This window comes from Schistocerca cancellata, chromosome 7 (assembly GCF_023864275.1).
Source record: "Schistocerca cancellata isolate TAMUIC-IGC-003103 chromosome 7, iqSchCanc2.1, whole genome shotgun sequence".
Taxonomy (NCBI): Eukaryota; Metazoa; Arthropoda; class Insecta; order Orthoptera; family Acrididae; genus Schistocerca; species Schistocerca cancellata.
This window is the reverse complement of record NC_064632.1, coordinates 545,096,777-545,111,768: the sequence shown is the minus strand read 5'-3', so window position 1 is coordinate 545,111,768 and position 14,992 is coordinate 545,096,777. Positions and strand designations below refer to the sequence as shown.

The window sequence follows — 14,992 nt, the reverse complement described above, 5'->3', positions numbered from 1 at the left end:
TCCATGAATGAATGGTAATGTGTTTTTAAAAAATGTTTTTTGTTGCATTTGTTCCTGCTGTTAATAAATACTTGAGATCAAAAAACCTTTCACACCACGCGATTTCATTGTTAGACAGTGCCCCAACGCACCCCTCAGAGTCTGAACTTCAACAAGGTAACATAAAAGCTGTACTTGACCTCCGCCTCGCCCTTTCCCCATGCCCCAGGTGACTTCAGTAATCCAATCAATGGACCAGGGCATTACTGTGTGGTTGAAATGACATTACATGAGGAAATCATGAGAGCTTTGTTAGAAAAAAGAGAAGAGAGTTGTGATCCTTTTGAAAGAATGAAAAGCATCAACATAAAAGATGCAATTTACTCAGGTGCTCAAGTTTGTGAAGAACTTAAGGAAACCACTCTACAAAAATCATGGGAAAAGGTTTGTTCTAGACTAAACCAAGAGCATGAACTTCCAGAAACTAATGAGTCAGAAAGTGCAGATTAAGCCACTGATTTGCAAACACTTCAGAATGATATCCAACATGATGACATAGAGGAATCATTAGCAGAAGGTAATGTTGCTGCTGTCACCAATGAAGAATTTGAAGATTATCAGATCATCGATCTTGTTTTGCAACAGTACAGTGTTGACCGAGAGGAGTCAGATGATGAAGAAAAGGGAGAAGACAAAAAGATCAGGCACTCTGCAGCAAAGGATGCGTTCGAGACTGCCCTGAAATATTTGGAACAATAGCCAACCACTACAGCTATGCACATATTGTTGGGAAAGAAGTGGTATAATGCAGCAACAAAGTCAAGAAATTGAAACAAAAATCATTTTACACTTTCAAAAATAGATTTTCAGTGTCTAAAATTCTCTGTTTTCTTTCTATTCATTAGAAATATAATCTTTTTTTTTTTTTTACTTAATTTTGATATATTACATAGTTTTGAGCTCTGTAAATTACTTGTTTCATTCTCCTCTGATTGACCTTTTTAGCATTCCAATCCCTCGCCGGTCCCAAAAGTGACGCCTAACTGAGGTTCTACTGTATAATGCCCTTTTAAGGGTATGGTTAATATTTTGTCTGGTGAGCATATACCCAAGTGATTTGCTACATGACAGTGTTGGCAGCTATTTTTTGCTGTAAAGAAGTGTGGTTCCAGCACACAATTTTAATCTGCCAGGAAGTTTCTTGATAATCAAACATTGTCATAGATCACCTACATCAGCAGCTGCATTGGCATAGAATTTCAGAGAAATTTTGGAGAACATCATAAGTAAATTTTCAGAACATGTTACTGTAATAGGCAAGACTCATGATTGAAACTGGTGTTGGCAAGGATTCACCTGAGGTTATTCTGAATATCTTATTTAAGATGTACATCAAACAGCTAGTTGGAGAACCAACTCATGAGAGCAATGCTTTAGACCATCTACTAACTTACAAAGCTTAACTTGTTGAATCATTTAATGTAAATAAAGGCATTAGTGGTCGTAAGGCTGTGACTGCAATGATGACCATTGATTTTTCATGCATTGTTATGAAATATAGGAAAATATCTCTGCTCACCAAGAGCGAGTGGATAGAAATTACAGGTAGCATTAAATATAGAGTTCTGAGGATGTGTATTTCAACTGGATGAAACTCAAAAGCCTTGTCCAGTATGCTGTAGATGAGTATGTACCAAGCAAGATTGTGAGGCATGGGAAAGACCAACCATGGTTCAATAACAGTCTTAGAAAGTTGCTACAAAAGCAATGACCGTTTAATCTCTGTTTTAAGTTAAGTCCAATCTTAGTTTACAAATAAAAGCTGAAAGAATCCAAAATGAGTGTAAGAGGGTACTTATGTTGAATCTTGCTGCTTGCACATCACTGGCATGGCCATTGAGTCTTACCAGTCCGTTTAACCTGCAGGATCACTGCTCATCAGACAAGGGTATCAAACCAGTTTGTGGTTTGAGCTGCAGCTGTTCTAGCCATTCTGAAGTTTGAGCTGTAATTGGCTGCTTCAAGGTCGCTCCACCCAAGCTGTTGTTTAAAGGACTACTCCTTTCTTTACTTAGAGTCTTGGACAGCATAGCCTACATCCACATTTACATTTGTACTCTGCAAACCATTGTGCATGACAGATCTATTTCCTTTTGTACTACTAACACTTTTTTCCAGTCCCATTTACGTATAGAGCACAGGAACGAGATGACTTAAATGCCTCCATGCACACTGTAATTAGTCTAATTTTGTCATTGTGGTCCCTACAGGAACAGTATGTAGGTGATTATTGTGTATTTGTAGATTTCTCATTACTAGGTCTTGGAACTTTGTCAGTTGGATTTCATAGGATAGTTGGCACCTGTCTTCAAGTGTTTGCCAGTTCAGGTTTCTGCAACACCCACCTGTGGGTCAAATAAACCTGTTACTTTTTTATAATGCTTCTTTGTATGCATCGAGTATCCACTGATAGACTTATTTGGTGTGTAACCAATACACAAGTTGTTGAGAGCCTTGAACACTTTCACAAGTGAGAACTACAAGTGACAATTTTACAAAGGCATCAATTTCAGTAGTTCTTGAATGCAAAGCTATCTGGGACCAGAGCCATACAAATCATCACAACCATTTCTTGCTGGATGGTGTCACACATTATCATATCTCCTATTTCATCTTCATCTACATTCTCTTCCATTTCTATAATATTGTCCTCAAGAACATTGCCCTTGTATAGACCCTCTATATACTCCTTCCACCTTTCTGCTTTCCCTTCTTTGCTTAGAACTGGGTTTCTGTCTAAGCCCTTGATATTCATGCAAGAGGTTCTCTTTTCTCAAAAGGTCTCTTTAATTTTCCTGTTGGCAGTATCTATCTTACCCCTAGTGATATGTGCCTCTACATCCTTACATTTGTTCTGTAGCCATCCCTGCTTAGCCATTTTGCACTTCCTGTCAATCTCATTTTTGAGATGTTTGAATTCCTTTCTGCCTGCTTCATTTACTGCATTTTTATATTTTCTCCTTTCATCAATTAAAGTCAATATCTCTTCTGTTACCCCAGGATTTCTATTAGCCCATGTCTTCTTACCTACTTGACCCTCTGCTACCTTCACTATTTCATCTCTCAAAGCTACCCATTCTTCTTCTATTGTATTTCTTTCCCCATTCTTGTCAATCATTCCCTAATGCTCTCCCTGAAACTCTCTACAGCCTCTGGTTCTTTCAGTTTATCCAGGTCCGATCTCCTCAAATTCCCACCTTTTTGCGGTTTCTTCAGTTTCAGTCTACAGTTCATAACCAGTAGATTGTGGCCAGAGACCACATCTGCCCCTGGAAATGTCTTACAATTTAAAACCTGGTTCCTGAATCTCTGTCTTACCATTATATAATCTATCTGACACCTTCAAGTATCTCCAGGCTTCTTCCATGATTCTTTTATGATTCTTGAACCAAGTGTTAGCTATGATTAAGTGATGCTCTGTGCAAAACTCTACCAGGTGGCTTCCTCTTTCGTTCCTTATTCCCATTCCATATTCACCTACTACATTTCCTTCTCTTCCTTTTTCAACTATCGAGTTCCAGTCACCCATGACTGTTAAATTTTTGTCTCCCTTCACTATCTAAATAATTTCTTTTATCTCATCATACGTTTCATCAATCTCTTCGTCATCTTCGGAGCTAGTTGGCATATAAACTTGTGCTACTGTGGTAGTCGTGGGCTTTGTGTCTATCTTGGCCACAACAATGTGTTCACTATGCTGTTTGTAGTAGCTTACCCGTATTCCTATTTTCCTATTCATTATTAAACCTACTCCTGCATTACCCCTATTTGATTTTGTATTTATAACCCTGTATTCACCTGACCAGAAGTCTTGTTCCTCCTGCCACTGAACTTCACTAATTCCCACTATATCTAACTTTAACCTTTCCATTTCTCTTTTTAAATTTTCTAACCTACCTGCCTGATTATGGGATCTGACATTCCACACTCCGATCTGTAGAACGCCAGTTTTCTTTCTCTTGATAACAACGTCCTCCAGAGTAGACCCCACCCAGAGATCCAAAGGGGGGACTATTTTGCCTCTGGAATATTTTACCCAAGAGGTGCCATCATCATTAACCATACAGGAAAGTTGCATGCCCTCGGGAAAAATTATGGCTGTAGTTTCCCCTTGCTTTCAGCCGTTCGCAGTACCAGCACAGCAAGGCCGTTTTGGTTAGTGTTACAAGACCAGATCAGTCAATCATCCAGACTGTAGCCCCTGTGTAGCAACTACTGAAAAGGCTGCTGCCCCTCTTCAGGAACCACACATTTGTCTGCCATCTCAACAGATACCCCTCTGTTGTGGTTACACCTATGGTAATACTATCTGTATTGCTGAGGCATGCAAACCTCCCCACCAACAGCAAGGTTCATGGTTCTGGGGGGGAAAAGATTGATGAACATGTTGAATTAAACCAGAAACATCACAGCTGCTAAGTGCCTAAACCACAAGTATAAATGCGGACATCTTCTTAATGACATATTTTGCTACCATTGCTGGTACTGTTTCTTATTGTTCTTATGAGCTGCACGCTCACCACAATTAATGTGTTATCTTAAGCATGATGAAAGAAACAGAGATGTGAAAAAAATGAATTTACTTCCCCAAGTGTATTAGAAGTCGGGTCACTGAATTTCTGTACACTGTGTGAAATGTAAATTTGGAAGAAAGCTCAGCTGCTACAATTTCCCTTCATGTGCTCTATCACTGCTGCCAGTCTTTGCGATCTACAGCGTGTAGTGCAAAGTATATACATGAATAGTGGATGTACACTCCTGGAAATTGAAATAAGAACACCGTGAATTCATTGTCCCAGGAAGGGGAAACTTTATTGACACATTCCTGGGGTCAGATACATCACATGATCACACTGACAGAACCACAGGCACGTAGACACAGGCAACAGAGCATGCACAATGTCGGCACTAGTACAGTGTATATCCACCTTTCGCAGCAATGCAGGCTGCTATTCTCCCATGGAGACGATCATAGAGATGCTGGATGTAGTCCTGTGGACCGGCTTGCCATGCCATTTCCACCTGGCGCCTCAGTTGGACCAGCGTTCGTGCTGGACGTGCAGACCGCGTGAGACGACGCTTCATCCAGTCTCAAACATGCTCAATGGGGGAAAGATCCGGAGATCTTGCTGGCCAGGGTAGTTGACTTACACCTTCTAGAGCACGTTGGGTGGCACAGGGTACATGCGGACGTGCATTGTCCTGTTGGAACAGCAAGTTCCCTTGCCGGTCTAGGAATGGTAGAACGATGGGTTTGATGACGGTTTGGATGTACCGTGCACTATTCAGTGTCCCCTCGACGATCACCAGTGGTGTACGGCCAGTGTAGGAGATCGCTCCCCACACCATGATGCCGGGTGTTGGCCCTGTGTGCCTCGGTCGTATGCAGTCCTGATTGTGGCACTCACCTGCACGGCGCCAAACACGCATACGACCATCATTGGCACCAAGGCAGAAGCGACTCTCATCGCTGAAGACGACACGTCTCCATTCGTCCCTCCATTCACGCCTGTCGCGACACCACTGGAGGCGGGCTGCACGATGTTGGGGTGTGAGCGGAAGACGGCCTAACGGTGTGCGGGACCGTAGCCCAGCTTCATGGAGACGGTAGCGAATGGTCCTCGCCGATACCCCAGGAGCAACAGTGTCCCTAATTTGCTGGGAAGTGGCGGTGCGGTCCCCTACGGCACTGCGTAGGATCCTACGGTCTTGGCGTGCATCCGTGCGTCGCTGCGGTCCGGTCCCAGGTCGACGGGCACGTGCACCTTCCGCCGACCACTGGCGACAACATCGATGTACTGTGGAGACCTCACGCCCCACGTGTTGAGCAATTCGGCGGTACGTCCACCCGGCCTCCCGCATGCCCACTATACGCCCTCGCTCAAAGTCCGTCAACTGCACATACGGTTCACGTCCACGCTGTCGTGGCATGCTACCAGTGTTAAAGACTGCGATGGAGCTCCGTATGCCACGGCAAACTGGCTGACACTGACGGCGGCGGTGCACAAATGCTGCGCAGCTAGCGCCATTCGCCGGCCAACACCGCGGTTCCTGGTGTGTCCACTGTGCCGTGCGTGTGATCATTGCTTGTACAGCCCTCTCGCAGTGTCCGGAGCAAGTATGGTGGGTCTGACACACCGGTGTCAATGTGTTCTTTTTTTCCATTTCCAGGAGTGTAGTTGTTGCTACTGTATCATGTCAGATGTGAACACGAAATTCTTTAAAATGTGCTTTAGCGAAACCCTTGTTCTATTTCTATGTGACATCTATCAAACAATGGAAAACCGAGGATGGAATGCAACAATATTATGAGAAGGAAAGTTGCTACTCACGATATAGCATCTCCACTATATGATGAGTAGCAACTTTCCTTCTCATAATGTTGTACATTACATGTGACATCTATGTCATAGCACATCATCTGCGTGAAAAATATTTTTTCAGCACTTCACAAAATGCTTTCACCTTACCTGCACTCCCATCCGTGAAGGGCCATTCCCCCTCCCCACACATCCAGTAGGTGAGCTCATTTTACATGTGTTAGTGTGGTGTGGTTGCTGCACTGTCTGTTGGGTGACATAACAAGTTGCCAGCCAATAGGGGTTCACTAGCCAGAAATGGGCGATGTTTCATTGATTATGACTGAGCATGTTCTTCGAGATTCCGTGTGTGGATTTAAAAGGTTGACGATTGATATTGTTGATGAATACTGTACATTGGAAATACATGCAAAAAGATGAGATTGAGTTATAAGTGGAACAAGAAAAGATCATGGCTGGGCCCCTTAATCACGAATTGGCATGGTCCCAAACACAGCACGTTGACTGCCTTATTTTTCCATTACTGCTGCAACCTACCACTAGTTGTATCATAATTGCACTGTGAAGCTAAATGCTGCAAGTTGTGTTGGGGTCACTGATTGTGGATTACATCAGCATTTCCTCTCACATCTCCTGTCTCCACAACGGCATAAAATAATCCCGTAACTCCATCACCATCATGGTGTGAACCATCTGTCTTATAACTCATTCAGTCACATCAAATATTAATAGGAAGAAAACAGGATGAAGTCAAGCAAGACATCAAGTAAGAACCCAGAATCAAGGTAAACCTTACTAGGAAGAAATGTAAAATTGGGGAATTTTTAGAATTGATCTTACAGGTTTTTCACGGCAGCTACAAATTTATGGTGTAGAATCACAAAAACATAAAATCGGAGAATGTTAAAGCGAAGTTCCACTGAATGTATAATCATAGTGTCTTTATGCACACAATATAACTTATATTTAATCTCAATAAGTGCTTCTCGTATATGAAGCACATAACTATGAGCATAGTAGGGGTGGGGGACAGTAAAGTGCTGCTAGGAGCATGGAGGAACAAGGTGGAGAGTGGGATTGAGTGATTAGACAGAGGGTGGGGGAGGAGGGTAGGGGTTAGCAGAAAGGAGAGAAGTAAAAAGGCTGGGTGCATTGGTGTAATAGTGGGCTGTGTAGTGCTGGAATGGGAACAGAGAACGGGCTAGATGGGCAAGTAATAGCTGATGAAAATTGCATTTTTCAGCTGGGTTATACTATACATGTCAACTTTTTCTTCTTGTTGCTTTTGATGGGCAGAACAGTAGACTGAAATGTTTGATTGCAATGCATTGCATTTGCCAGTATCTCTCTGCTTCTACACAATGCTTTGACAAATCCATGCTTGCAGGATGTCATTACTTTTTCTTCCTTCTAATATAGAAGGGTTGTGAACTGAAATTTGTAGCCAGGCGTATTCAGTTATTTTGAACTTCTTGGTCTAGTGTAGTAAGATATCTGAAATCCTCTGGTTCCATCTTGCAGACAAGAAATCTGTTGAATGGTTGGAATCCAGTCATCCTGGTGATATGCACAAAGGCACATAAATGCAAAATATCAATCACAAGGTAAGAAACTATGCCCTGTAATGAGAAAGTTTGGTCTACAGAAGTGAAAAATGTATACGCAACCAGATTTTTGAAAAAGGAAATCATCAGCTTGTTGTTGGCCTCAATACAACAGCCAGGCCAGATTATCAGATATCAAACACCACCATCGTTGAGTGGATTGAAATGTGTAAGAACATACTTTAGAATGCATGAAGTTTTCTCTGCTGTGCCCTTACTGGCAATGCTTTCTTGCAAAAACCTCATGGAAGCAGTGTTACTTTCAGCAGCCATCTCAGTCCACTGGAAAGCCAAACATTGAAGCTGCTTGTCATAATCAAGTGTGTAAAATCTCCCATATGAAAACTTACAGTGGCAAATTCTTTCCTAAAAAAGAATGAAATTCCATCCTAATATTTTAAACATTTCTAACATAATTTGTAATATTTAGGCTACATTCAAATGAAAACCATATAAAAGACAGGAATTCTGTTAAGAACATTCCAGTTTTGACTAAGTGTTACACCACTATGAGGATATGCTAACAAGTAATGTGTGGTGTCTTGCCCTCTCGTCGCTAATAGGGTGCCTACAGGTTGCAGCATTCTCAGAATGCTATATAACAATTTCAAACAAACAACATTAATAGTTTTATTTCTAGAAAGGCAAATTGACAATACTTAACTTTTCTACAGCAAATGTCGCTAGCGAGAGGCAACGTAAAAACAACACAGTTCTTGCTATACACCAAGTCCAAGTAACCACTTGTTACGGATCTGTACAGCATAGCAATAATCACATTGCAGACTCAGACTGATCTTGTGCGGCTGAGGCTATCATGAGCTGCTTTTATATGCAGCTGTTGCAGGTGTCGCGCATGGTGCGGTACAGTCCGATTCCATCTACCATTGGCCGCTGATTCTTCTCTGATCTTTCGTTTCACCTCTTCGTTCCAGCATTTGTGGTTACATCAGAACATAATGCCTCCAAATTTTTTATTTTTTTCTCAATATCAGTTGAAGTATTACATTTGTGCATATTACCTGGTCAACTTTCCCCCTTTGCTGATGCAAATTGCAACCCTCAGCTGCTTGAGGGCTCTGAAGTGTTGTGTGTAACATGGCACTGGGTAACATGACTGTGTCAGCTCATGAGAAAACTCACACAAAACTGAAAGCACGAATTTGAAGAGTTAGTCCACACATGGAGCACCCTCTCCTTCTGGATGACAGTACCATATCACACACAAGTGCTGTGTGATCTGCAACTACCCAGTGCCTTTGGCTCACTGTCATCCGTCACCCTCTTTACAGTCCTGACTTGGCCCCATTTGATTTTCATCTATCTCCAAAACTTAAAGAACACCTTTGAGAACTTCACTTTGATAGTGATGAAGCAGTGCAAGCAGAGGTGATGCTGTGGCTGCATCAACAAAGTCAAATGTTCTACAGTGATGGTATTAACAAACTGGTCTCCAATTGGGAGCAATGGGTTGGTCACCAGGGTGACTATGTTGAGAAATAAATATATAGACATGAAAGAGAAGTGTACAGATGTGAATGTTTATTGTGAATGTGAGCTTTTTAATGGTTCAAAGAGTTTAAGGACGGACATGAAAAGTTCATAAGTTGATCCTTGAAAATTGTTGTCTGAGTATCCAAGCTCTTGCTGAAATCTCAGGAAGTAACAGAGGAAGTATACCTCGTATTGTGCATGACTCATTCAGCATGCACAATGTTTACACAAAAATAGTTCCAAAACTTCTCACTACAGACCAAAAGGAATCGAAAATGAACATTTCTACAGTCAATGGAAACATTGTTGATAATGATACAGAAGAAGACAAGAGCATTACTTGTGATGAATCATGATTTCTTATCCGGAAACAAAGTGCCAACTAATACGGTAGAAGAGCTGAACCTTACTGGGGGGGGGGGGGGGGGGGGATGAAGATGAGCAAAACAAGTTTCAAAGCCATGATGACTGTTCTTTCTTTATCTTTGTCTAGTGTGGAATTGTCTACATTCACTGAGACATTTGTGAATGAGTGAAGAGGGGGAAGATTTGATTTGTGGAAAGCACATTGGGGATACTTTACCAAGAGTATGCCAGTCCTTTCTGCCTTATCTGTGAAGTTGTTATTTGCAGAACTGGGTCACCCACAGCATTTGCCTGACGTGACATCATTTTACACTCATCATTTTACACTATTGTGGCACTGATACCCAAGTGACAGGTCTCATTGACTTGTTTTACCAGGAGGAGACAGTTGGTTCTCCATTCATTTTCCGTCATTGTGTATTCAATATTTTTGTTCCATTTGATATTTTATATTAGTCTGTGATACTAAGCTCTGCATGACTAGCAAGGAAACCTTTGAGTACTCAGTACAAAAAGTTTAGTGTCATGGAGGCACTGAAAGAAGTTCAAAAAATTTTTCCAGCAATAATAGTGGTTGACACTATTTTTAACTGAATTTTTAATCTTTAATCTAGTCTCACATTTAAATTTATAAATCATTTATTGTAGCAACATATAAATGCATGATAGTTAATGTAGTATTAATGTTTTCTGATTTGAAAATGTTGCAGCTAAACTGGTTTCGCTGATAGCGATTAAATGTGATTACCCTCGAATTCCTCCTATATTCTGTCTCCAACTGTTGTGGCATGGGGAACACAACAGCACAAACAATGATGCTGTCAGGGTAAGTGCTCTATTTACAGATCACTGAGAAATTAAGTGTGTGTGTGTGTGTGTGTGTGTGTGTGTGTGTGTGTGTGTGTGCGTGTGTGTGTCACAGTAATTGAAAGAGGTGATTCGCTTTCATTGTCAGCTGCTGCTGACACTTCTGAATGACCTAGAGCAGTCTGATCCAGCACTGCCCCATGGTACACAGGTACTTGCGAGTTCGCTCAGCTCCCCTGTGGGCAGGTGCAGGATGGATAGTGTGCCTGTGAGGTAATCCTATTGCATATCTGCCCATGTGTGAGCCGACTGACTACCCCTGCCTGTTTCCACTTGGCAAGTGCATCACCTTGGCTGCAGCTTGGCTACCTGACTGACCATTCATCAGTTGTTCGTCTATCCCTATCCACTGCTGCCAGCAGGCACCCATCTGCCACAAGTGGGCATTTGATATATAGGTTTGTTGATTTGGGGGAAGGGACCACACAGCGAAGTCATCAGTCCCATCGGCTTAGGGAAGTATGGGGAAGTAAGTCGGCCATGCCCTTTCAAAGGAACCCCCTCTAGGCATGACTGAAGCAATTTAGGGAAATCACAGAAAACCTAAGTCAGGATGGCCAGATGCGGGTTTGAACCTTCATCCTACCGAATGCGAGTCCAGTGTGCTAACCACTGCGCCACCTTGATCAGTGCTTGCATTTGAGCTGGAACATTCTAGCTTATAGGATTCACTGAGCTTATATACTCTTCTCGACAGGGCAACATGAAATAACCTGCTCTGAATCACTTCTGAGCTTCTCCTACAAGATCTGCTGCACTCAAAAGCCTCAAGAGATGTATAAAACTATTTTGAATTTGATCCCACACCGTCTCCACTCCATTTGTAGGCTGAGTTCAAGCTCCTGTGCCTTGCTGAAGTGGCATATTATCACCCCGTTAACGAATGTTTCTGACGGTATTGTTTCCACAGATTCCTTTGTAAAACTGTTACAGGTTTGTGAGCTCTGGGCCATACTTTGTGAGTGTCATCGTACCTCACCTTATGTTCTAGTTTGAAGCAGTGTTTTGCCAAAACCAACTAGATAGTTTATTTAGTCTCATGTGTCTTCAGTCTTGGTTTATTTAATCTCGTGTGTCTTCAGTCTTTTCAATATAAGATTTCAACAGGCCTAGTTCTTTGTCCAGTATAGACTGTGCCACTTGTGTGTGGAATGTATCAAAGGGCAGGAAAAAATCGTTTCATTTCATGGCGAAGTTTGGTGTTATTTTTTGCCAGATTTGGCGGTTTCTAATTGCCAAATTCAGTGTCATTTTTTTCCAAGTTCGGTACAGTTTTTTGCCACACTAAGTGCCACTTTGTTGCCAATTTCTGTTATTTTATTTTGTTTGTTTCTGTGTTATTTTTTTTCCTTTGATGCATTTCTTTCCATTTCTTTGTGTATGTCTTCCCTCCCCCCCCCCCCCTCCCCCCCTCCAGTTTCGGCATGTATTTTTCTTTCTTGCTATATCATTGTTCAATAACTATTAGTTTCAAACATTGTTAAACTGTCGCCCTCAGAAGATTTATAACATATTTATATGGGAAAATGACAAATACCATGGCATTTTGTAAAAATTGCCTATGTTGTGTTAAAAACTACAAATTTCACATTATTTTTCAAATTATCATTTTCCCGAAATTTTTCTGTCCCTAGTAATAGATAACACGTCATCTTTGATGCTACACCAATAACCAGTGGTCTCGGTAGATGGATATACATACATCTTGCATTATGCTTCTTGCAGATCTTTGTGGATTGTGCACCAGCATAAGGCTGTGGTTTCCTCTGCTTCTGGCACTTCTGTTCATGAGAACTCAACAGCTCTCTGTATTTGTGTGTGCAGGACATAGTACACCACACTTCCTAACTGCTTGGTCAGTTTTTGTATCTCACCAACATTTTCTCTCAATTGCCTCTCTCTGTTGCGTAGAGCTCAAAGATGCATTTACCACAATGCCCTTAGTCATTTGTTAGGTGTATTCCAGTCTGAGTTTTTCCCTTCAGTTCCAGCCTTCAATGGAAAAATAGGATGGAAGTTATTCTTTGATGCCTAACCACATTTCCTATCATGCTGTCCCTTCTCTCATAAGTGCTTTTCACATATTCCTTCCTTCACCAATTGTGCAGACAACTTCCTCATTTCGTATCATATCAGCCCACTTACGTACTTTTCAGTGTCCTCCTTTAACACCTCATGTCAAAATCTTTGTTTCTCTGCTTTTCCGGTGCTACAACATTTCCTAATTCATTTTCATACAATTTTGTGCTCCAGATATCGGAAATATCTTTTTCAAATTAAAGTCTACATTTGGTTATAAATGAAAGGCATAGGGGAAGTTGTTCTAGCAAGAAATGGTGGAAGAATCAGCTACATTTGGTATTAATAAATTTATTTTGGCAAGTGACACTTTCTTTGTCTGTGCTACTTTGCGTCTTACAGCCTCCTTGCTTTCACTGTCATGTGCTATTTTGCTTTCAAGGTAGCAGAGTTCTACTACTTCTCATTAGTTTTATCACTCTTTTGGATTACTGTATAATATTCAGTTTTGAGTAGATGGTAATTCTTCGTCATTTTAATTGAGGATAGCACTGTCACCAGTAAATCTTATCATTAATATTATTTCTTTCTGAATTTATATCCCCTTTGAACCTTTCTTTTATTTCCACCACTGCTTCTTTGATGTACAGTGGGGGAGAAAGACAGCCTGTCAGCCTTATTATGACCTTTTGAATCTTGAGAACCTCTTCCTTTGTCTTCCATTCTTATTGTTTACCTTTTTGTTCTTATACATATTGTAGAGTACCCATTTTTCCTTATAGGTTATTCATATTTTTCTGAGTATTTAAAACATACTGCACTGTTTTACATTGTCAGACTCTTTTTACATATCGATAAATATAATGGAGGTATATTAATTTTTCTTCGTCATGACTGGCTGTCCGGTGCCTTTGCTATTCCTGAAGTCAAACTGATCATCACCTAACAGATCCTCAATTTTCTTTCCCATTCACTGGTATGTTATTCTTGTCAGTAACTTGGATGCATGAGCTGTTAAACTGATTGTGTGATGGCTCTTCCAGTTATCACCATTTCATATCTTGTGAATTTTGTGGGGGATATTCAATATTCAATTGAGAGTTCAATAATATATTTCCAGTTGCAGTGATTCAACACACAAACTTGAATAATCATTTGGTTGCAATTTCTTCAATTAATACTTGTAATTCTGAAGGGTTGTTATTAATCCCTCCTACTGCATGTGATCTCCCAAATCTCTGTGAAACACTGACTCTTATACTGGATCCCATGTGCCTTCCAAATTGACACCTCTCTTTTCTTCTATCATATCACCCCCTCCCCCCAAAGGTGGCTCAAAACTGTTTTGTGAGTATTTGTGTTGCAGGCTTGGTGATGCAGTTATATTCTCTGACTGTTTCTTTTCCATCAACAGCACATTCCTCTGCTTTCTGTTTCTAGTTACTGGATTTTCCTTTTTTGTTGAATTCTACACTCCCCCCACCCCAACTCCACCCCTCCCCCCCCCCCCCCCCCCAATCATTAAGTTTGACCTGCACTTCATTTTCAAAATATTTTTCAGTATTGTCGGTCCTGGCAATGGCCTCTAAGCCAGAGGACCATTGCTTAGTTGGAATGATACCTATGGGGAGAGCCTCCAGTTGGAGTGGGCAGCTCCGTTGCAACAAAGCGAATTAAGTTGAACTACGCTGTCAGAGCAGTTGTCTCTCGTCAACGCAAAAGGATACAACCCTAATATGTTCCCATAATTGGGATTGAACTGAGATGAAAACTAAACTGTCAGACAAGGAGAGGTATATGTGCCTCAATTCCTGGCCTGTAACAGGCAGATGGTGACTATTTCATGAATACCAAGCCATTATTTGGTCATCAAGTATGAATCCTAAGGCTTTGTTACTGCATGTACAACAGCTCGAGTGGACATGACAGTTAAAACTTATTTGTGTTACCCTGTCTGTTATTACTTTAAGATTGTAGGAGCCTAGCGTATGGATCAGCAGTACCAATGGCAGTTGTAGTCTTACATGCAAGCCACAGTTGTGATATCAGGCCTATGACACGTGCCTTCTGGATGAGCCTTGTTGGGCAGCATCCTGATAGAGGAAGGGATTCCCTCTTATGGATCAGGCACCAATAGTTACTACTTATCTATGCCATAAACATCAATAGCAATCCAGAATGTCTGAATCAACAATCTGTTTTCTGATTCAGAAGTAAAAATTCCAGAAAAGTGATCTCATTTGGAAAGTTGGATGTCAGCCCTCTTATAGTCAGTCAGTTCCA

At 41.3% G+C, this 14,992-nt stretch overlaps 1 protein-coding gene across 1 annotated transcript in view; it reads left to right on the top strand.

Moving 5' to 3' along the window:
• The window catches only part of LOC126092299 (THO complex subunit 5 homolog), a 170,567-nt gene that overhangs the window by 133,727 nt on the left and 21,848 nt on the right, over positions 1-14,992 (top strand). Inside the window, exon 12 of the mRNA XM_049907819.1 lies at positions 10,534-10,649. Within this exon, the coding sequence (XP_049763776.1) occupies positions 10,534-10,649 (116 nt within the window). The remainder of the gene's footprint in view (positions 1-10,533; positions 10,650-14,992) is intronic.